This window comes from Haliotis rubra, unplaced genomic scaffold (assembly GCF_003918875.1).
Source record: "Haliotis rubra isolate DU_JTF1 unplaced genomic scaffold, ASM391887v1 Scf184, whole genome shotgun sequence".
Classification (NCBI taxonomy): Eukaryota; Metazoa; Mollusca; class Gastropoda; order Lepetellida; family Haliotidae; genus Haliotis; species Haliotis rubra.
In genome coordinates this window covers 1,539,453-1,563,083 of record NW_025765825.1, presented here as the reverse complement: position 1 = coordinate 1,563,083, position 23,631 = coordinate 1,539,453, and the positions used below count along the sequence as shown (strand labels likewise).

General features: G+C 42.3%; 1 protein-coding gene across 1 annotated transcript; it reads left to right on the top strand.

Moving 5' to 3' along the window:
• The first annotated feature begins 1,955 nt into the window (after positions 1 to 1,955).
• On the top strand, positions 1,956 to 21,635 carry LOC124273813. Its single transcript, XM_046709122.1, has 10 exons — positions 1,956 to 2,397; positions 5,865 to 6,080; positions 11,871 to 11,981; positions 12,564 to 12,677; positions 13,444 to 13,557; positions 15,004 to 15,120; positions 16,069 to 16,213; positions 16,831 to 17,103; positions 18,454 to 18,619; positions 21,485 to 21,635. Exons 1-10 carry the CDS (start codon positions 1,956 to 1,958, stop codon positions 21,578 to 21,580), a joined length of 1,794 nt encoding a protein of 597 aa, XP_046565078.1. The 3' UTR covers positions 21,581 to 21,635.
• Positions 21,636 to 23,631: the final 1,996 nt, after the last annotated feature.

The window sequence follows — 23,631 nt, the reverse complement described above, 5'->3', positions numbered from 1 at the left end:
ATTGAAATTATTTCGTGGTAAGTAAGGTGTAACTTTGAGTTTCAATCAGTAAACAGGCATGAACTGTTTGTTGAAGTATTTCTTAAAGAATTCAACTGCTTAACAGTCCACATATCTCCATTTTGTCATGATACCAGATTCTCTGGACCTATTTTGACCATTGTTTCCTTTTGGGTACAGTTCGAATGCCACGATGGTAGAATTAGACTTCGAAGTATTGTGCTTTCATGATTCATACCGTCGGTCTTTAATTCTCATTGTAACTGTAGAATGACAGTGACAACATCCTCTCAATATCCAGCATAACATTCTGATAATTAATCCATTACATTAGAACTATTTCCATGATGTTGCTGAGAGTTTCAACCAACTGTAACACAGAGGTTGTCAAGTGCACCACAGATGTTGCCATGTAAAGTTGCCAGCAACCCTCATGATGTTGCCATGTAAAGTTGCCAGCTACACTCATGATGTTGCAATGTACAGTTGCCAGCTACACTCATGATGTTGTCATGTAAAGTTGCCAGCAACTCATGATGTTGTCATGTAAAGTTGCCAGCAAGTCATGATGTTGTCATGTAAAGTTGCCAGCAACTCATGATGTTGCCATGTCAAGTTGCCAGCAACTCATGATGTTGTCATGTAAAGTTGCCAGCTACACTCATGATGTTGTCATGTAAAGTTGCCAGCAACCCATGATGTTGTCATGTAAAGTTGCCAGGTACGCCCATGATGTTGTCATGTAAAGTGGCCAGCTGCCCTCATGATGCTGTCATGTAAAGTTGCCAGCTTCTCTCATGATGTTGTCATGTAAAGTTGCCAGCTACACTCATGATGTTGTCATGTGAAGCGGCCAGCTGCACTCATGATGCTGTCATGTAAAGTTGCCAGCTACACTCATGATGTTGTCATGTGAAGTGGCCAGGTACGCTCATGATGCTGTCATGTAAAGTTGCCAGCTTCTCTCATGATGTTGTCATGTGAAGTAGCCAGCTACACTCATGATGTTGTCATGTAAAGTGGCCAGCTTCTCTCATGATGTTGTCATGTAAAGTTGCCAGGTACACTCATGATGCTGTGATGTAAAGTTGCCAGCTACACTCATGATGTTGCCATGTAAAGTTGCCAGCTACACTCATGATGTTGTCATGTAAAGTTGCCAGCTACACTCATGATGCTGTCATGTAAACTTGCCAGCAACACTCATGATGTTGTCATGTAAAGTTGCCAGCTTCTCTCATGATGTTGTCATGTTGTCAAGTCCCGTAACCAACTACACCTGTAATGATGTCGGGTTGCGTTACCAACTGCACCAGCAATGGTCTTAAGCTCCGTAACCAACTACACCTGTAATGATGTCGGGTGGCGTTACCAACTGCACCAGCAATGTTCTTAAGTTCCGTAACCAACAGTATGCATGTTGTAAAAGTAAACAAAATGATCCTGTCTCTATCAAAATAATAAAAGATGCATGCGAAAGAAATTGTCGGAGTCAAATAATATCAATCAGTAATTCCTATCCTCAGTTACGCTTAGTTTTTATCTGAAGTAAGATCATGTAAAAATACGTAGAGATAAGGTACACATGTAACTTTCACAGGAATACCTTAGATAACCAGCAACTACATAACATGACAGCTCGTGGGTTTTTTAAGCGCAAAGTGATGAATGGTCTTATACATAAAATACCACATTTTCAAAAACAGCGACCGCTCATGCCATGATAGGAGCTGTTACACATATGCTGTTACTTTGGGTAACATTGCATTGGGTAGAGGTAGAAACAGAGTAGTTAAAATGCTTCGAGAAAGCTCTATGAAGTATTCCCACACCATCGCCCCGTCCCGGTAAAAAGTTCATATCGGTACTTCTTTATCTCGAACCACGTGGAGCTTACTTTGTCGCCAGATTTGGCTGTAGTGGGTCTTTCGGTAACAGACTCTCCTGCAGGTACGATGTGGTGGGCAACGCTGCTGGGATTGTTGGTCGTGCATGTCGTCCACGGGGAAGGGCCCTTCGATTACACAATCCATCAGTTCGAGGGACATTGCGACCCAGATGGGAAGTGCACCTACACGTTACAGATTCCTTCTCACGAAGCTCTGGAAAACCCCGGCGTCGTGGACAACAGAACGGCGTCCGCCATTGTGTCTCATCTTGAACGCCATGACCATCAGATTCTTCAGCTGCTGTCGTATTTTGGCGGTAACGATACGGACTCGGCCATGAACATTATAGACGAGCTGAAGGATTTAAAGGACAATAACCAAAGACTGGAGAACCTGGTCCAGGTGTTGGTCGGTGAGACTGCCACGCTACAGAAGGAGAACATTAATCTACAGACAGACCTGGAGAACCTGAACAGCAGCCTGGCTGGCAAGATCGTAATTGGGGGAGGTGGGTGGTCACTGGTGGTTGAACACCCACAGTTGTTTCCTGGGTTGATCATCCCATCTTGGGAAAGGCTTTCAGAACAGAGCCACGGTATCCCTATCTGAAACTCCGTAGCTGTGCATGATGACGTATTGCACTTGGATGGATGTCTCATAATTATAAATTATTGCACTTGGATGAATATACATCGTACCCTTATCTGAAAGTGACACTTGAATGAATGTCGTAATGTACTTGAATTAATGTCTCCGAAAGATGACGTAATGTACTAGAATTAATGTTTCCTACTGATGACGTAATGTATTTCAATGCATGTCCCCGAGTAGTGACGTAATGTACTTGTCTCCCCCTAATGATGACGTAATGTACTTGAATTAATGTCTCCAAATGATGACGTAATGTATTTGACTGAATTTCTCCGAGTAATGACGTAATGTTCTTGTCTCCCCGAATGATGACGTAATGTACTTGAATGAATGTTTCCGACTGATGACGTAGATGTATTTGAATGAATGTCTCCGAGTAATGACGTAATGTTCTTGTCTCCCCCGAATGATGACGGAATGTACTTTATTATACATATGGTGAAACATGACCAGAGTCATATATATCATATGTGCATATGTGCACATATCACTTTTGCCTAGCAACCATTGTTTCTCTATTTCGTCGTCTGTGACGTCACTTAAACAATTGAACATGACGTCAATGAACAGGGCAGTCACACTTGCTTGCCGTATTTTACTGCACAAATGTTCATGAATAAAATGGATAATAAAGAAATTATTACACTCGCAAGTGTGCCACACGACTTATACGAAACTCGTGCAAAATTGTGTATTGCCCTCGCTCTCGCTCGGGCACTGCAAAATTTCACACTCGTTTCGTATAAGTCGTATGACACACTTGCTCGTGTAATAATCTCTATTGAATTAATGTTTCCGAATGATGACGTAATGTATTTGAATGAATATCTCCGAATAATGACGTAATGTACTTGAATGAATGTCTCCGAATAATGACGTAATGTACTTGTGTCACTCCGAAAAATCACGTAATCCCTCACCCTAATGATGGCGTCATGTATTTGAATGAATGACTCCGACTGATGACGTCATGTACTTGAATGAATGTATCCGACTGATGACGTCATGTACTTGGATGAATGTCCCCGATTGATGACGTAATGTACTTGAATGGATGCCTCCGGCTGATGACGTAATGTTTTTGGATTAATGGTTGCTATTTATGAAGCATGGAAGAAGAATCAAGAAAGTCTTGAAATACCATAGAGCCAAGTTGAGATGAAGTTGCATGGCACGATATACACAAAATTCTAGTTGCATCGCTTGGTGATAGCTTCCAACGACAAATATAATATTGCTGAAAAAAAATGTGTCCCGTTACGATGACATATTGTTTCACTGAAGTCTTTACAAAACGGATGACACTGCGTGTAATTAAAGCTATTGATCAATTCATCTACTTTTACTGGTTGCAAATTTATTATTAGAGTCATAAAAGCCGACCAGGTAACCAGTATGTCAAAACACGTTCCGAAGATGTACCTTATCGCGTCCGTGTTTGCCGTATGTAAAGTATGTGGGTCTCCTCCCTTGGTCGGATACGCGAGTTCTGACTCCAGTACATCTTTAACTTACCCGTGCACGTGTACCCGTCAGAATTCAACCGGGAAGAATAAATATTTTCTCTCTCTGGGTCCCTGGGCCAGAGATCACCGCTCTGGGTGCCCACGCAATGGGCATAATATCTTTCCTTGGGCAGGCATGGGTGGCTTAGTCGTTGTGTAAATTTTGGCGTGCCATAAACCGTCGATACTGGGTTCTACTCCCGGGTTGCCCGGGTTGCCCTGATGACCTTTGGTACTACTTCCGCCCTGATGACCTTTGGTTCTACTCCCGGTTGCCCTGATGACCTTTGGTTCTACTCCCGGTTGCCCTGATGACCTTTGGTTCTACTCCCGGTTGCCCTGATGACCTTTGGTTCTACTCCCGGTTGCCCTGATGACCTTTGGTTCTACTCCCGGTTGCCCTGATGACCTTTGGTTCTACTCCCGGTTGCCCTGATGACCTTTGGTTCTACTTCCGCCCTGATGACCTTTGGTTCTACTCCCGGTTGCCCTGATGACCTTTGGTTCTACTCCCGGTTGCCCTGATGACCTTTGGTTCTACTCTCGGGTCCCCTGCTGACCTTTCTACGCTGGTTAGCAATGTACCTCGTGGATTTCACAAATGTCACTTCGGGCTTTCTCTCATTACACTCTGAAAGAACGTAATGAAACTGAAATAAAATTCATTCTTTCACTTCTCTTGACAATGACAATATTTAAGAACGGTGACCAAGAGAAAGTCATGTTACACATACCAAACTCCGATATCTTAGCACTCAGCTCTACAAACATGAGTCAGAGATCAGGGTCAAGTACTAAGAAGATGATGTTGCGGAAGGCCATTAAAGTTTATTCTAAGGCCAAGGCCAAATAGTATTCGGTCAAGACTTCGAGTCTAGAGTTTTAGGTAACGTTGGTGTGACGTTAGTGCTGTCCGTCTCTAGTTGAAGGTTACCGGAAATAGATTACCAGATTCCTAAGTGCAAATGGTTTGAGTATTAAGAAAGATTGTAATGCCATTCAATATATTGATCATATGATTTTGTAACAGACGTCAATTGGCATTGTCGATCCACTACGTTGAGACTCTAAAGCTTCTTCTATAATCCATTATAAAACTTAGGGAAAAGAGTGCACGTTAAAATGTCTGACCTAAAGGCTAAGACATTGTGTATAACAGTAAAACATGAAAACTTCATCTTATTAGAAATCGTTGAAAACCTGTCTAGTTTTTCGTGGCTGCCTTACTGGTATACTCCGGATTGCGGAGGTTGATGGTTCGATCCCCGGCTGCGCTATAATGTGTCTGAGTGGGCAAGCCATGTTATCTCCGGTGTACTTGTCTGGGATAGCCCATTAAAAACAGAAAACTAGCACAAGCAGCCACATACGTTTACTTGCCGAGTTGAATAATAATGAACGCCGGGGTATATCAATTTCATCTCACTTCTAGTTATCCAGAGCTCAAGACAAGCGTTGTGGTGACATTAGTCATGCACTTGTGTTGACATATTGAATTCACCATCAATTCTATCATGCACAGCACAATGAAGCCTACTTGAACATGTGTTTCGTCCAGGTTACGAAGCACCTAACGCAGAGTATAATAGGTTCTTAACGCTGCATTGCTGATTGTAAGAGGCAGCTAAATGTGTACCAACTGATGGGTGACGCCAATGTAAATGTTGTATAATCATGTAAATACATCTTGACCTTCACCTCGTCACATCTGTATGAGAAGACATCACTAACATAGGTAACAAAGTATATTTGAAACAATGTAGACTAGCAAATGCCCATTATTCAATGATTGATTCTTCTAATCTGCTGCCTTCCGCAGACTATTGTGCATCCGCCCCATGCAAGAACAGCGCCATCTGCCAGAACCTCAACGACCGCTACATCTGCGTCTGCCGGACGGGCTACACTGGACACAACTGTGAAACAGGTATGGATGCTGTTTTTATTCAGAACAGGAAGTCTGAACGACGCTTAGAAACAAAGGCCGTCGACATGTTTATGCCCAAGAGATCCATTTTGTCTCAAGAGCAGTGCGGTGAGATAAACTTCAGGAAACAAAATACGTTATATCTACCTAACCTACGTAACACTGGTATGTTGTGTTGTTTCGGTTTGGTTGTCTTTTGGTGTCTTTTTTTTCTTTTCTTTTTTTTTGTGTTGTTTATTTTAAAGGGATCTTTCGGTCTTGTTTTGATTTTTCGGGGATTGGGTGGGGGCACTTATTTGTGTGACAAATGGGTTGGGTGCCTTCGTGTCCATACCACTAGTTAGAGTGACTGTTAGCCTGACCCAGGGTTGTGGACAGGCAGTGGTGACAAAAACGGAGTAATTGGGAGTGTTACGTTGAACAAGTTTCGTGTCCGTAGAAACCTTCATAGCAATCGTAGTTTTGCTGTGGTGCTGATATCCCACGCTAATCAAGTATGGTAGGTTGTGCGAATCTCTCCAAAGGTTGCAAGTCGGGAAAACATGGCAAATCTGTCATTGGTTCACTGGTGGAGGTGTTCCTATCAGTTTCTTACTCTACGTCTGTGAGCTTTGATGTGACATTCCGTGCTAGAACAACCTTCAAGAACCCCGGCAAGAAGTAGCCCTAGGAGCCAGTGAGTGTTGTTAGAGTGCACTAGCATTGATCGGAAGGACGGGCTCTGTGGCACACTGTGGTGTCATCGTGTTCCAAAGGCGTGGACCGTTGCCCATCTTTCCAACACTGATTTCCCCAGACCAGACTTAAAATATAAGCATTTAACTTTTAGAATGATCAGACTTCTTAGATTACTTCAGAAAGAAGCTCTCGGCAGTCATCTTAATCGGCAACCCGTCCATGGTACAGAGTGAAAACAATATTGTGAAATACTCAGGGTGAACGCGACATCGTGTATCATATACTGAACTTAATTAAGTATATATTGTACAAATGTGAAAATGACAGTATGATGGTCTAACATAGGAAACAGCATGGGATATGTCCAAATGAAAGCATGGGTCGACGTGATGTTTAACATTAGGAACGGCGTGGGACATTTCTAAGTGAAAGCAGGATGGTCTAACAAGAACAAACAAGAGAACATAAGTATATAAATGGCTTAACATAAAAAACAACACTGCAGAAAATATATAATACAGGAAACAAACATGGGGCATATCTCAATAAATGCATCGTCCAACATGATGTTCTAACATAGGAAACAACAGGCGATCATATCTCTGTGAATCCATCGGCCGACATGACGGTCCTATATCGGGACCAATTTCATGGTGTGATAAGCAAAATCCTCAAAGATGAGCTGGATAATTGAAGCTATGAATACCAATCTGCCGTGTTTACTAGTTGTGAGGTGTTAATTATGCACAAAGTATGATATAGCCCTAGTTTACCCTGTTACGTTTGGTTGTCTTGACGACAGACATGATGGCATTACCAGCTTCTGCCTCGGTGTCTTCATCGATGCTGCGTTTAGGCGATGAGATCATAAAGGTGCCCATAAACAGGAAATGCTGGCTACCAATTTGGCAACATTGTGCGAGTAACATGTTCGCGGCAGAATTTCTGTGTATAACGTGAAGGTAATATCTATTAAGATTGTGGTCGATTGTGTATTGAAGACGATGGTGAATATAACATCATATTCAAATGCAGATTTTTAGCTGTTTGCAGCACTGTATCTATTCTATGTCCATAGTTTACAATACAGGTTACGTAGATCTAGGAAGATGATCCGATTCGGACGCTAGAGACACATTTGGTTTTGTATTATTTATCATTTGACACGTTATCGGTCAGTTTGAATTCTTTATAGACAAGAACGTTAACGCCTTAATCGGAGAATAATCAGTTTTGGGCGAGAAAGGCAACGCGCTGAAAAATATATCAATGGACCACTAAAAATCTCAGCTAACACCAGGTGTTCTCGAAAGGGTTTCCTGCCACAGCCGTATTCATACAAAATTATCCCAGATGAAAATAATTTTAACTGTATAATCAAAACACACAGCTGCATTCGTAACTACTCTTGTCATGGAAAGAGGCGAGTAGTTACGAATGACACAGCTGGTCGTAAACCATGGCCAAGGTTTAAACGTCATCTACGAGATGGAGTAAAACGATTCGTACATCCTTGCATATATAATCTCGTGGGTAGTTGAATTAAATTCCACCAAAAAACACATTTAGGCAAAGGGTATCAACCTTGAAAATGTATATAATTTGTCAGATTATGCTACAATACGTTTCGAAACTATATGATGAAATTGTCGTCCAAGCTTATCCAAGATACTCAACTGCATATTTCTACAAGGACATAGTTTTCAGGCCGTTTCCCAGATTCCAAGGCATTTTCATACAAACATGCCGCACAAACGCAACCACTCAGCGGCTATCTGAATCTCTCTACACAATTACACCCTGCTGGCAATGACGTTAGGATTTGATATTACAATTATACCCCTGAATGATTACTTCATCTTCTTGCGCTGCGAGGGGAGAACCTGTTAGAAAACAAACCCCGATTATTCATGGAGAATTAGTTGTGAAATAATTATAGAGTGCTTAATGCGTTATACTGAGCCCAGTCAACAGTGTATCTGCACAATCTGCCCAAGACCACACCACGGGAACACGCTGTTCTGGGGTGAGTGATCACAGCAACGTACCCCAGGTTGGGTTTGAGGAAGTTTGTCAATAGTGTGTGTATATATGCATAAACGTCAAACTGCAAGGACGGCAACAACACTGTCTACCTTAGCGTCTGCATTTGCAATGTCAGTTGTTACTACTACTACTACTACTACTACAACAACTACCCACTTCATTAGTATGGTCGTCACGATATGGCTGAGATATTGCCGATGTGACGTTAAATATTAACTCACTCACTCATTAGTATGGTGGCCTCACTTCAGTTGCTAGCGATCTCTAGCCCACTTTTATATTGTGTTTGTAAATGAATAGCTTAATTTTCTCAAACTAGTTTTAACAATCTATGTGATATTTCAGAAGTCCTTCGATGACAGCTTTTTATGAAGTATTCTTATATTTATTCTTAATTTATGAATTTCTGTCGTCACGATATGTCTGAAATATTGCCTAAGTGACGTAAATTTTAAACTCACTCACTAGTACTACCACTACCACTACCACTACCTCTACCACTACCACTACCGCTATCACTACCACTTTCACTACCACTACCACTACCACTATCACTATCACTACCGCTACCACTACCACTACCACTACCTCTACCACTACCACTACCGCTATCACTACCACTACCACCACTACCACTATCACTACCACTACCACTACCACTACCACTACCTCTACCACTACCACTACCACTACCACTACTACTACCACTACCACTACCACACTACCACTATCACTACCACCACTACCACTACTCACCACACTACCACTACCACCACTACCTACCACTACCACTACCACTACCACTACCGCTACCACTACCACTACCTCTACCACTACCACTACCACTACCACTACCACTACCACTACCGCTACCACTACCACTACCACTACCACTACCACTACCACTACCACTACCACTACCACTACCACTACCACCTACCACTACCACTACCTGCCTACCACTACCCTACTTCACTGCCACTACCACTACCACTACCCACTGCCGCTACAGTATGGTGGCCTCACTTTAGTTTCTAGCGATCTCTTGCCCACTTTTATATTGTGTTTGTAAATGAATAGCTTAATATGTTGTTTTTCTCAAACTAGTTTTAATAATCTAAATGTGATATTCTAGTAGTTATACTGTCCTTCGATGACAGTCTTTTATGAAACATTCTAAGATTTATACTTAATTTATGAATTTCTGTCGTCACAATATGGCTGTAATATTGTCGATGTGAGGTAACATTTTAACTCACTCACACTACCACTACCACTACCACCACCACTCTACCACTACCACTACACCACCACTACCTGCTACCACTATCACTACCACTACCACTACCACTACCACTACCACTACCACTACCACTACCACTACCACTACCACTACCACTACCACTACCACTACCGCTACCACTACCACTACCTCTACCACTACCACTACCACTACCACTACCACTACCACTACCACTACCACTACCACTACCACTACCACTACCACTACCACTACCACTACCACTACCACTACCACTACCACTACCACTACCACTACCACTACCACTACCACTACCACTACCACTACCACTACCACTACCACTACCACTACCACTACCGCTACCACTACCTCTACCACTACCACTATCACTACCGCTACCACTACCACTACCACTACCACTACCACTTCATTATCATTAGTATTATTAACACGTGCCATTATTCTGGAATCCAGTGTATGCAGACACTCGTTTTAGCTCATATTAACAAAACTGTTTTTATGGGCACATATTTGTTCGAAAATTCCATTATTTCCGTTTATCCTCCCATGATCTTTAAGATGGGCAAATAGAGAACCAGAAATTCCCTTGGTCATTCCATATTTTCATTATCTTAAAACCCATTTCATTACTTCCCACAGTCACAATAGTACAAGCAGGAACTCTTCAGTTATTGGTCTTTCACAATATATTCTAAACTGTAAACCCTAAAGTTATAAACATTTCTCTAAACTCCTAAACCACCGCCTCTTTTAGGAAATACCCATAGTCTCTGTAAACTGAAGCCCTAACAAGCACTGCAGGTGGATATATCTATTTCAAGTCGATCGATCGATTTCTCTGAAAAAGTCAAGACAATGGATGGAGTCGTGCTTTTTACAACTGCAAATTAATTCCAGCAAAAACGGTTTTTGAATTCGATAAAACCAGAAAAAGATCCATTCGTAAATCAATAATAATTAATACTATCATAATTTACATAATGTCCTTAGTGATGGGAAACCAGTTGGATCAGGAAGTACATCTCTGCAAGGACGCCTTGTTAGTTTTTCTGCTCTCGTTTCACTGGTCTCTACTTTGTTCATTTTCCTCGGCCTAGTTTTTGTACTCAGAATGATCTACGTTTGTAATCCAGTATCGATTTTCGACTGATACGTCATCTTTGTTTCCAACGTACATGTCGCGATAGCTCCTGTCTGTGGACGTGTTTTGTAACCGACATTTGATTTTTATTGCAATCATTTATTTACTCCATGACGAAATGACCTCCTCAATAGTCTAGATGATGAAACACCTGCCCTGTAAACGTAGGGGGTCGAACCCTGGCGGTGTCACACCAAAAGATGTTATAATATTGTATATATTGGTTCTCTGCCTTGCTCTCGGCGTAATGGGGATAAAATGTGTTTGGTCTGCATGAAGTCATCTCGGCATCCCAGTGGGGCTGGCACTATAAAACTAGACATGAGGCACCATACAAATATTACCTCAGTAGTTACCATACAAATAAAAGCATACGTCAAAGGGTCATTAAAGAAATGTTATCAACAACTTGTGTTTATAACGCCTGTTTCATAGTATTCAAAAGGAATTAAGGAACATACCATTCTTAATGGCGCAATAGTTAATCTGTCATGAAATATATATAGTCATGCAGAAGCAAATCGTTGTTCTTTAACTTCTGTAGAGTTGAATATCTCGTTTTATCTGGAAGGTTTTCACTTCGGCAAAACAAAAACATACTGTCGCTCAATCGGAGGATCGAGGTCGACACTTTGGAAATTGGATGAATATATTTGTCACAGATACCCAACGTCAGTGATATGCTTTGTCACGAACAAGAACGTTAATTTCTAAGGTGGTTTGAATGCTAATGGGTTTCCCTTGTTTTCAGAGATTGACGAGTGTGATGCTCATCCTTGTGAACATGGCAACTGCACCGACATGGTCGGCGACTTCCACTGCAGCTGTGAAAACGGATACACCGGCCGCAACTGCAGCATCAGTACGTGTGATGAATTGAATCTCGCAAAACAGATCTGATATGACGGACTAATAGTTTGAATATGTCCACAATACAGAGTATCTCAAAGTCTCAGGTGTCGTCAGATACGTTGGCCAGTAGATAAGGGCTAGTATAGGTTCATCGGAGCTGGGGGAACGGTGGGGTAACCTAGTGGTTGAAGCGTTGGCTCGTCACGCCGAAGACCCGGGTTCGATTCCCCATGTGTGAAGCCCATTTCTGGTGTCCCCCGCAGTGATATTGATGGAATATTACTAAAAGCGGTGTAAAACCCAACTCCTCACTCATCGGAGCCGGATATTTGAAAAACCCGGTGTTTAGGTTGTCAGTAGAAATTGTGACACGTGAGAATTCACAATAATAATACCGAATTTGAATTAATATTCTTGACAGCAAGTGTGGCAGTATTGTTTTAAATATTTACTTTTCACCAAATGTTTTGACCTCAAAAGCTGTTGTCACGTAACTGATTTGTTTGATTTACAACATGAGCTAAATGAACAATAGATGTGATCTCTAATATCCTCGCCAACTCACTATTACCATTTCACTTCTTTATTTCAGATATTAACGAATGCGAGGGCAACCCTTGCGGTGATGGCGGCACGTGCACCGATCTCGTCGCCCGCTATACATGTGTCTGTGAACCAGGCTTCTCAGGATCCAGCTGCGAAATAAGTAAGTTTGATGTTCAATAAACACAGACACAGTCGAGTCTGGACCAGATAGACAGAGATTGACAGCATGAGCATCAACCTACACAGTTCGCTTATAATGACATGCATCAACAAAGCCAGCGAGTCTGACTTCCCGATCTCGGAATGGGTTGATAAAGATCAGTTCCCATCCGGATCTTCACGGGTAGAACTGAGTAAGAGTGAGGCTTTAAGACAGAGTGTCTTTCATTTCACTACTGGTTGAAAGGTAAAGGCAGCAACGTGGTTACTCACAACCACGCGATTATTAACGGACAACTGAACAGAATCAGTGCGAAGTGGGATTCGAACCCATGATTAGCGGAGTGCAACACAGCTGTGGGACACTGACAACGTTGGCGCTTCAAACCACGAGGATGTCACATCAGGTATTTTGTTTCTTTGCTTGTAGTAGACATGTGCTCCTACCCTACACGTATATTCCAGTTCTTGGTGCTCCGATCTGTCCATTGTGTCCAGATAGGATATGGCTGAAATAATGCCGATGTGATGTAAAATTTGAACTCACTCACTGTGTCAAGACGGTTAATAGTATGAAGTCGTTATTCTACGACATTTTGAGCACATTATCTTGAACAAGTCAACTCTGATTGTCACAATTGTTCAAATAAAAGGCCCATAAATGCACCCATTTAATCAAATGTTATATATGTATCATAAGACACAACGCGTGGACGTTTCATTTCCACCAAAACTGTTTTTAAAGCAAACGAGTCGTTCCTCTGCAGACATCAACGAATGTCTCTCTGGACCCTGCGTCAACGGGGGTTTCTGTCTGGATGACATCAATGGTTACTACTGCGCATGTCCACCGGGCTTCAGCGGAGTCAACTGTGAAGCAGGTGAGATCACATCACCACTTTGTAGCTGTGAACTGTGTGTCTGCCTTGGCCACTGGAAATAATTTCGGCCAATATACAGGTTGTCAATGTTGTATGCCGGTTTTCAGCAATATTCCAGTAATATCACGGCGTGGAACATCAGATATGGGCTTCACACATTGTACCAATGTCGTGAATCGAACCCGGGGTTTCGGCGTGACGAGAGAAGGTTTCAACCACTAGGCTACTCAAAAAAACAAACCCAGCGCTTGGGGTGAAAAGTGGTTTCAACAGCTGGGTTGCGCTACGCTGGGCTGCGCTCATAGCACATGCGCAGTGAAATATGTTCGCGTAGCTTGGAAGCGGGATGTCCGGATTATAAGGTTGTGAGCGGGAGTAATCTAATCAAAACAAATAGTAAATAATCTATTCATTACATAAAAGAACCTTGTCAGGATCTAGATCTACTCAGCTATGTGTCAACCAGTAAGGTGTTCGAGATTTCAAGACGGAAAACCTTCGCTGGAGGTGAATACTCGGTGAAGGCTTTGATGTGAGCTATTTTTCTAATGTTTTGTTGATATTTCACAGGCGCGAGCTTTTCATATGTTATGACAGTAGATTACCGATTTAACTGTTTATATAATTTCATTTGTCTATTTCACCACACGTTCTTCTTACCGAGTCACTTTCTCAGTTAGATACTTAAAGGCAATGTCATTATTTAGCGTTGACAGAATTTCGAACTGTGATATAGATATGTCGTTGTCACAGACAAAACTCAATGTCTGTTTTATTGACACCTATGTGTCTGTTTGCTAATGACAATATTCAATACACAACTTCGATCACTGACCACATGCAATTTGAACTTAACACCTATCAGGCTATACACCATAAACAAAACGCATTGATTTATGGCCCGAGTTCGGTCTCTGTCACGTTATGTAATTACACAGACAGGCAGGTGTGATACTTGTACACATGACATGTTATGATGTCTGATGACTGCAAAATGTTATACACAAAAAATGAGCATGTATTTACAAAACCCAACATCTCTATATATACACACAAAATGAGCCGTGAGGGCATCTGCAAATGAACCAGCCTTTACACTTGAGTTCGGTATCCCGGCTGCTTCGTTTCTTGGGAAGTAAACCCAAGTACAAAATATTGCACTTTTGATTTGCGATTGTACGATTATAATTTTGTTTTATATGTTTTTTCATAACCAGCAATGTATATTATATGTCATGAATAAGTGTTAATTATGTTTTAATAATGTTTGATGTTTTGGTTGCATGTGACCTTTAAGAAAACAATGCTGATTTTTAATCTGTGGAGACTGGTTAGTTCACCCGACCAACAACCTGATTAAATCTCACGTAATGTTTTCATGTAAGAGACAGCAAGGCGCCCTGACGCTCTTTGTACACTTCCGTTCGCTTCTCTGTTTTTATGCAGATTACGATGAGTGTCTTGCGGCCAACCCCTGCGTGTACGGCGTATGTGTCAACACACACGGCAGCTACAGTTGCAACTGCACCTACCCTGAGATCACCGGCCACTTCTGTGATGAGAGTAAGTACACCTGCAGTACTTAACACATCACCAACATTCACGGTCCAGAACTTCCTGCACAAAACCTAGGCTTCATAAGGTTGAAAATATTCTTACTGTCAGATTTTGTTCTGTCTACAGAATGTAGTCTACAGTCCCGTGTTCACATTACATATCCAGAAGAAACATTTTTCTTGTTTGTGAGTAAGCATGGTTTTACGCCGCTTTTAGTGATATTCCAGCAGTATCACATATTGAACAGTGTGGGGAATCGAACCCGGGTCTTCTAACCAGTAGGCTGCCCACCGCACCTAATTATGGTATCAAAGACGGGCTTTATACAAGGAAGTTACTTTATAAACAGAGTAGGTTGGACTGACTGACTGAGTTTGGTTTTACCAGGTCCCATGTTAACCATGCTTGTCGGGGTGTTGGGAACATCTGATGGTAGCAAGGATGACGTGTAGATAGGTCTCTTTAACCATAATATACATTTGTTCAGCTACATATAGTTATATCATTTCGGCATTAAGATACATTTTTGTAGGTCAAATTTTATTATTTTAATATTTTGGCTAAATGTTGTTATGGTCTGACGGTTTATGAAATTCTATAAATGTCAAATCTGTTAGAGGTGTAAACTGTATACGATTTGCCCAGCAATGTTTAATTGTATGAATATTGTATTTCACCAGGGAAGGCGTTGGTATGTTCTCTTTATTTGTGGTTAATTTGTCAAATGTTCTACAAGGAATTGACCCGTAATTATTGATATGTTCACAGTTCTGTTCATGTGTCATATTATTTGTTATTACCCACCACAGGAGGAGCTGTCAGACAATAATGTCAAGCTACTCTTCCCTTTTCTGATGGTAGTGTTTTGTACCAATCGGTTAAAACCGTTAATCGATATTCTAAGCATTAACTCACCTGTGTCTGTCTACACCCACCACGTGTCTGTGTCCTCAGCTCCAGAAAACAACTGCTGGGACCTCCGCAAGTACCAGAACATCACCGATGACGGCGTGTACTCCTTGAAGGCTCCCGGTGGGGGCGAGGTCCTCGGCAACTGCGACATGACCACTGACAACGGGGGCTGGACTAACTTCCTCAGGTATATCATCCGTCTGTTAATTAATTTCTGTGATGATACGAAATTAAACCTTTCATGAAAACAGTGGTAATTATACGATTCCGACTACATTGTGTATATTATTTGCACGTGTTTAGGAATCACTGTTAAATAGTGATGATATTAGGTGTTAAGTAAGTATATCCTGCCCCACGATAGGATCCGTCACAAACACAAGCACAGGCAGGTCAAGTCATCGAAAACTGGTGTTTTCACGCAGCTTTTTTAAAGAACCATTATGTACGAAGGGAAAGATGACGTGTTAACCGTAACTTAAAGGAACAGCGTTTGTCAAAGTCAAAAAGATTTTTGCAAACTTCATATTCCATGTTCGCAGTGTTCATCAAGGCAGTTTACGTAAACGTCATTCACCACCTTGGGGTTTCCCTTCCTAGTTAAAGCGACGTTAGGGACGCTCGGGTCAACGTTGACGTTAGTTAAAACGTTCGTTCGAGACGCCGTAGACCCGGGTTCGACTCCCCACGAGGGTACAGTGAAGGTCCCCCGCTGTGATATTGCTGGAATATTGCTGAAAATGGTGTAAAACCATACTCACACTCACTAACACGACGTTGGGTTTCACCCTTATTCATCATCAGGCGTGTGAGCGACACCGTGGGCTTCAACCGGACGTGGAACGAGTACAAGTTCGGGTTCGGTATTCTATCAAGTAACTACTATTGGGGCAACGAGCTTATCGAGACCTTCCTGAAGCAGGGGCCTATGGAGATGCGAGTGGACATCTACGACTGGGACGGCAACAGCGCCTACGCTGTATACAACGCCTTCTCCTTGTCTAACGAAAGTGACTCCTTCACAATCCATCTAGGAAACTACACTGGTGATGCAGGAGATCCCTTCAACTTCCCATCGTGAGTAGAACCTTCCTTCAGTCGGTTGGTGTCCAAATGTATAAGAACCCAGCTAACATCACGTAAAGGGGCCAGTACTGGCATCGTTCTGGCCTGTACCGTTGGTACTGGCATAATGTACGACAGTATAGAGCCAGTACTGGACCAGTGCCTGTTTTCCGTTAGTGGCCCGTTACAAACAAAACTGTACTGGGCCACATATGGGTGGTTACCGTAAATACTGCACCTCAATACTGTACCGGCCCAGTACTGGCCCAGCACAGGCAGTGCACTTCATGTGTGGTGAATTGCGGGGGATTATTTCAGGACTTTGTCCTCTGCTCAAGAGATGTGGCCAAAAGGTTGAGTGTGATATTTTCCACATTTCCGAATGTAAATTAACTTAATGTGACACTATAAAGTAACGGTATTTGTTGTGAATCACTTCTAGAGAACTATAACATGCAGTATGAATTTCGCTAGGACATGAGCATTTTGAAACATTCAGTATGTATGTCATGTTGTTAGATAACGGAAAACCTGTAGACATGCCTCATACAAAAACATAAATTCAACATATGGCCTAGATTATAGTGTTGTTTGAAAATCATGTCATACTGGACAAAACATCGAAAGATTGAATGGTAAATGAAAATTTGAAAAATACTTTATAAAAAGACTGTATCAGGTGAATTTAAATTTTGAAACTTCTGTTGAACAAGCTCATCCAGAAGGACAAGGAACTCTGAATCAATGAAAGAATGACACATCATGTTTTCATCTAATTTCATGAATTAAACTCATATGCATAAACTTGTGTTTTCTTGTGTGTTTTTCTTTTTAAGAGTTTGTTTTGGTATCAGCTTGTTGTAAAAAGTAGAAACCGGAATGCCTTAAATGGGCCTGATGTTCTGTCTTTACTGGGCCAGTAATGGTAATGGCCCAGTTACGTGATGTTAGCTGGGAAGGGACTCTTTCCAGAATCATTACAAAGTCTGCGTGTTTGTGAATCACTATGACATACTGATGATAGCAGGGAACGACAAGGCAAGTCACATGCTTACCGGACAAAAAATATAATTGTCAAAATATGGAATTGCATTGGACACTTTAATTGTTTATAATGCCTAGGTTTAGAATTTTGTATTGTCAAATTTCTCTACCGCTGGTTGTTGGGACGGGTTACATAGAACGTGGTTCTTTTAAAATGCGGATTGCGCGTGCGTAGCTGTGGGCGTTGTTACGGGTCAGGTTATGGTGTGGAATCTCAACCAATAGTTGAAAACAATCATTTATAATGCAGTCGTACATCGCAAGTCCATCCAACCCTTCGCACTAGTTCAGACCAGTAAAGTTCTGTCTTCTCTCCAGGTCGACATTCTCCCAGAACAATGTCCCCTTCTCCACCTGGGACCGCGACAACGACAACCACAGCAAGAACTGCGGCCTCGTGTACGGCAGCGGCTTCTGGTACAACCAGTGCTGGGCTGCCAACCCTACCGGCAAATACTACAACCAAGGATTTTACACAGCCCCTGTAAGTACTGGTCTCTTGCCATAGATAGTTATATACGGTTTTGCTGGTCTGTTGGTCTAACCCAGACTTGGCTCAACAGTTCCAGTCGGTGTTCAAACATTGTGAATGAACCACTGTCTCAGTCACACTCCGGCACAGCGATGACTTAACATAACATCACTGTCACAGGCTAATTTGCATATCACGTGACCGGACTTTTCTCTTGTTTGTAATCAAACGCGCATATTCATAATAAGAAGAGACTGGACTCACGAAAGCTTTTCGGCGCTCTCTTCATAATGTTTTACATTGTTACATATTTATTGTTCCACAACTGCGACAGTTAGGTCTATGACAGTACATATTTAGATATCAAACTGGCTGCATCGTTTGCTCTCCGTCGGCTTCGATGACAGCACGTGGAGCCGTACAACCTATGTAAACAAAGGATCGCTACGCAAATCGAAATAGTGTTACATGCTTTTAGATATTTTCTCAGTGAAACTAAACCATTCTATTAAAGATGTTTAGTTAGATGTGTAGACTCGTCAAAAATAAAAGAGTAAAAGAAATCTGTACATTATATTGAATGGACATTGCAAGATGTGACGAATCGTCACATTTTTCTGGCCTGTGGCAGAGGTACTATGCTGGCTTGCCGCATGGAACTCTGGGTAGGAGAGTGTGTCTCATGGATCAGTGTGGTTTGGGTAACCATTAACGTCGTATAGCTGCGACTGACCTTCACCTGAGCCGTGTCCCCCATTTAACTTCGTATATTCTCGGATAATCTTTTGGTCGCTCTGGATCGGCTGGTAGTTTGTTCAAATCAGTTTAGCTCAGTGTACGATTGTTTTGTCACAACATCACTGCATATTCGTCTCCACACACGGAAGCTGTACGTTTACTCTCATATACCACTGTTTGTTACTGCTTATAAAGTGAAACCATTGGAAGAATAACAACGTATATATATCACTTGTTGGTGAAATGTGTGTGTGCGTGCGCGCGTGCATACAGAAAGCAGCAGGCCGCCCGGACGTACGGAAGGACCTACGGACAGATAGATAGATACATAGATAGATAGACAGACAGACAGATAGACAGACAAAGCTGACACTGTCCTGTAACTAAATTACTGTTCAAACCAAACTATACCCGTGAAGATCCCGGTTATAATGGGTCCTCAGTAACCCATGCTTGTCGTGAGAGGATACTAACGGGATCGGGTGGTCAGATTTGCTGACTTGGTTGACACATGTCATCGTATCTCGATTGCGTAGATCGATGGTCATGCTGTTGATCACTGGATTGTCTGGCCCAGACTCGATTATTTACAGACCGCCGCCATATAGGTGGAATATTGCTGAGTGCGGCGTAAACTCACTCACCCAATTGCGTAGATTGATGCTCATACTGTTGATCACTGGATTGTCTGGTCCAGACTCGATCATTTACAGACCGCCGCCATGTAGCTGGAATATTGCTGAGTGCGGTAACAACAACCCTCTAACCATCAAACCAAACGAACTGACTCCCTTGTACAGTTCAGTAACCTCAGGTACATCATGGATTTAACGGTTTAACAGCTACAGAGATCACCGGTATACATGTGACAGGCAGGGTGTCAGCTTTATCATTAAATAAGTCCGGCAGCTGCAGGATTGAGACGAAGATCCTTCGTTGGCGACAGTGTCCTGGTAATAAGTGCCAGTCAGTAACCGATGACGTTGACGGCTAGTCGTCACTGTCATCCATGGCTGTTTAGTGGCCAACTGGAGGAGCCCCCTGTCAGGTTCAACATCGCCATGTGTAATATGTGTGATACGTCATATGTCTACTTGCTGTTATCTTGTCAATCGCCGTGTAAATCGCATGACGTCTTGCAGCCTTTTGCTAGGACGCTATAAGTATATTTAAAGGGGGTCTCTCTGATGACCTTGTTCAGTATACCATTGTATGTCTGTAAAACGAGCATTGTTTAAAAAGAGACGTCTTGTGGGGTAGGGTAACCTTAGACTAATCATAGGATTTTTAAAAAGTGGTGTTTACTGGCGTGACCGAAGGTCTGTTGGATCGCGGTAAAGTGTGCGTCCATGCGTGCATGCATGGCTACGTGCACACTAGCCCGCGTGAGTGAGTATGGTTTTACACCACTTTTTAGCAATATTCTAACAATATCAAGGCGTGGGACACCAAAAATGGTGTACCCACGTGGGGCATCGAACCCGGGTCTTCGGCGTGACGAGCAGGCGCCTTAACCATGAGGCTACCCCACCGCCCTCTAGCCCGAAGTAATGGTGGGATTATCTTGTCAACCCACTGAGAAAGATATCAAACACGGGCACTATGAGGGGAGTGGGCCTTTGTTTATCCCCTTAACACCAAGATGGTTAACAGGAAGTACCAAGATTTGATGACCTGTTTGCATGTCAACCAACGCCTTTATGCTATCGACCACTGGTTGGGCCGGTCCTGGCTTCCTTATTGCCATTAACATGGTAGTAACATATGACAGTAGCACATTGTGTAAAACACACACAACAGTGGCATAGTATTCAGATTAATGTAATTATCCCTAACATCACTGCTAGCATTTGTTCTTGGGCGGTTTGTGGGGCGGTGGGGTAGCCTAGTGGTTAAATCGTTGGCTCGTCACGCCGAAGACCCGGGTTCGATTCCCCACATGGGCACAATGTGTTAAGCCCATTTCTGGTGTCCCCCGCCGTGATATTGCTGGAATATTGCTAAAAGCGGCGTAAAACTAAACTCAGTCAGTCAGTCTTGGGCGGTTTGTGATCCATATAAAAATCAATATTTTGGACATAGTTCGTTTCGTTTTTGCCACAAACTTATGTAACTCTTCGTTCGTTTTCTGTTTCCCAGATCCACAATGGCGTGGAGTGGTGGACATGGAAGCGAGACCGGTATTCACTGCGGAAACTGGAGATGAAGTTCCGTCCTCTCGGTGCCAAAATGTAGAAGATACACCTAGTCTTTTATATATACTTCACTGTAACCATGGTAATAAACCATTTTCGCGAGTTAATCCAAATATATACACTCGGAAATTGTGATTCATATCATATGCGCTCGGAATTTTTCTAAGCGATTGTTGAGTGAGTGAGCGATGGCGGGGGACACGTGAAGTGGGCTTCAAACATTGACAACACGTGGAGAATACGGACGAAGATTGTGTAAGCAAACACCTCCATGTGCGCCCAAAACAGATACTGTATTGGACAATCAGAGGTATATAACGTGGTTATATACCTCTGAATGACTTTAATTAACCAATCACAATCCAGTATTTACTTAAGTCATGGTAGAATGCTCTGTGACGTCAGACTTGCTGGATTAGCGAGAGTTATCTCCTCTTGGAGCACTGTCGCATTGTCATTAAGTTTGTTTTGTTATTTGTTTTAAACATATTTTATTCATTAAGTAAACCAAGCGCTGTAGGGATGCTAAACATCGACGGCGGAGGCGCATTTTGTAGAAAGAAGCAGTTTATGAAAGCACATTTGTTTTTAATATATTTCATATTTACACTTAACACGTCAGCCATTTTCGTGCCGCTTCGGTCAATTCTTTTTATCTATTAGGATTATTCTGTGGGGTTTGTTGGGGCTTGTTTTTTAGGGTTAGGGTTAGGGTTAGGGACCTAATCCAATATGGTAGGTAGACCTATATAATGCATGTGTAGCATTTGTTGTTGTTTTTCCTTTCGCATTTTTAATACTTTTTCTCGCACAAAAATGTCGAAAGTTGGGCACGGTGAAGTGGTTTAATGTCGAAAATATGTGCTAATTACCCTGGAACTTGGTGTCACCAGACATGCTCATGTGTACCTCATTCTTATCCTCACGGTTTTCCCTGTAACGCTTTTCTGTCACAAATTCACACGATTATTTTTTTACAAACACGTCATTTATTCATATCGTGAATTCGACATCTGACGCCCGACGTCAACAACCGTTTTCAGTTCGCGCCATATCGGATCATTCAACACCACACAATATCTTGTAGATTACGGAATGGGGCGAGTGTGCCAAATGGCATCCGGATCATTTGTCAATGTGTCCGAAGATTAATATCACGAGACACTAAGTTTACCCGTAGCCTTCGTAATTGTCCGTAGCCTATTCGACTCTTTCCGTTCATTTCCGTCCATCTCTGAAATGACAAGATACATTTCTAAACACAAAATGTAACAGTGTTGGCGTGGCTCAGATGGTTAGTTGTCGGGGTAACAACGGGTCGCGGGTGTCCTACCGCAGACTGTCCGTACGAGAAGTTGTGGTGCTGTATTCTATAGGTGCTCATTTCTCCTGGTAATTAACAAGCGTTCTGCCTTACCCTCCGTACACATACTTGATGATGTTCTTGAAAACACTTTTGTAAAAATAATAATGCATTTAACATTAATGAGTGATGAAACTGTCCCTGGGCACCTAGCTGTCTTTATGTATTCTGACCATAATAAACGGAAAGGTCGTCACAATTAGTGGCTTTGTCCCCGGGTCCGGCCCATTACCGGTATACAGAAATGTACAGAACACAACAATTATCTGTGGAACTTCTCCTTGTCATCACGTGTCCTATCTGTGGCGGTTCCTGGGGTCTTTTATCTCCTCGTCAGGTTCCTTAATAACGACGGAAATGAATATTCCAAAGGAGGCAGTAGTCCTTGCCATTCTCCGGCAATATCCAGAATTATATGCTTGGTATTTGCTTGACCCATGCTGCAGTATGTTTATAACGGACGGATCACTGAAACATGCAATTCAGAGCTGTGTGTCTGAAACATCTACAACTGGGATGTTTTGCATCTTTGTAACACCTATATATACCACAATGTATGTATGATGTTTTATACTTTAGTATTTGGGTTTGATGTAGTGGTTGTGAAATGCCGATCTGTGGCAATGTTCAGGTTTGTCAAGGTCGCCGGTAAATATGTACAAGCCAGTGGTGGTATTGTGAGCAACGATCCAAGATGTCTGGTCACGACTGCTGACCACGTGACCATG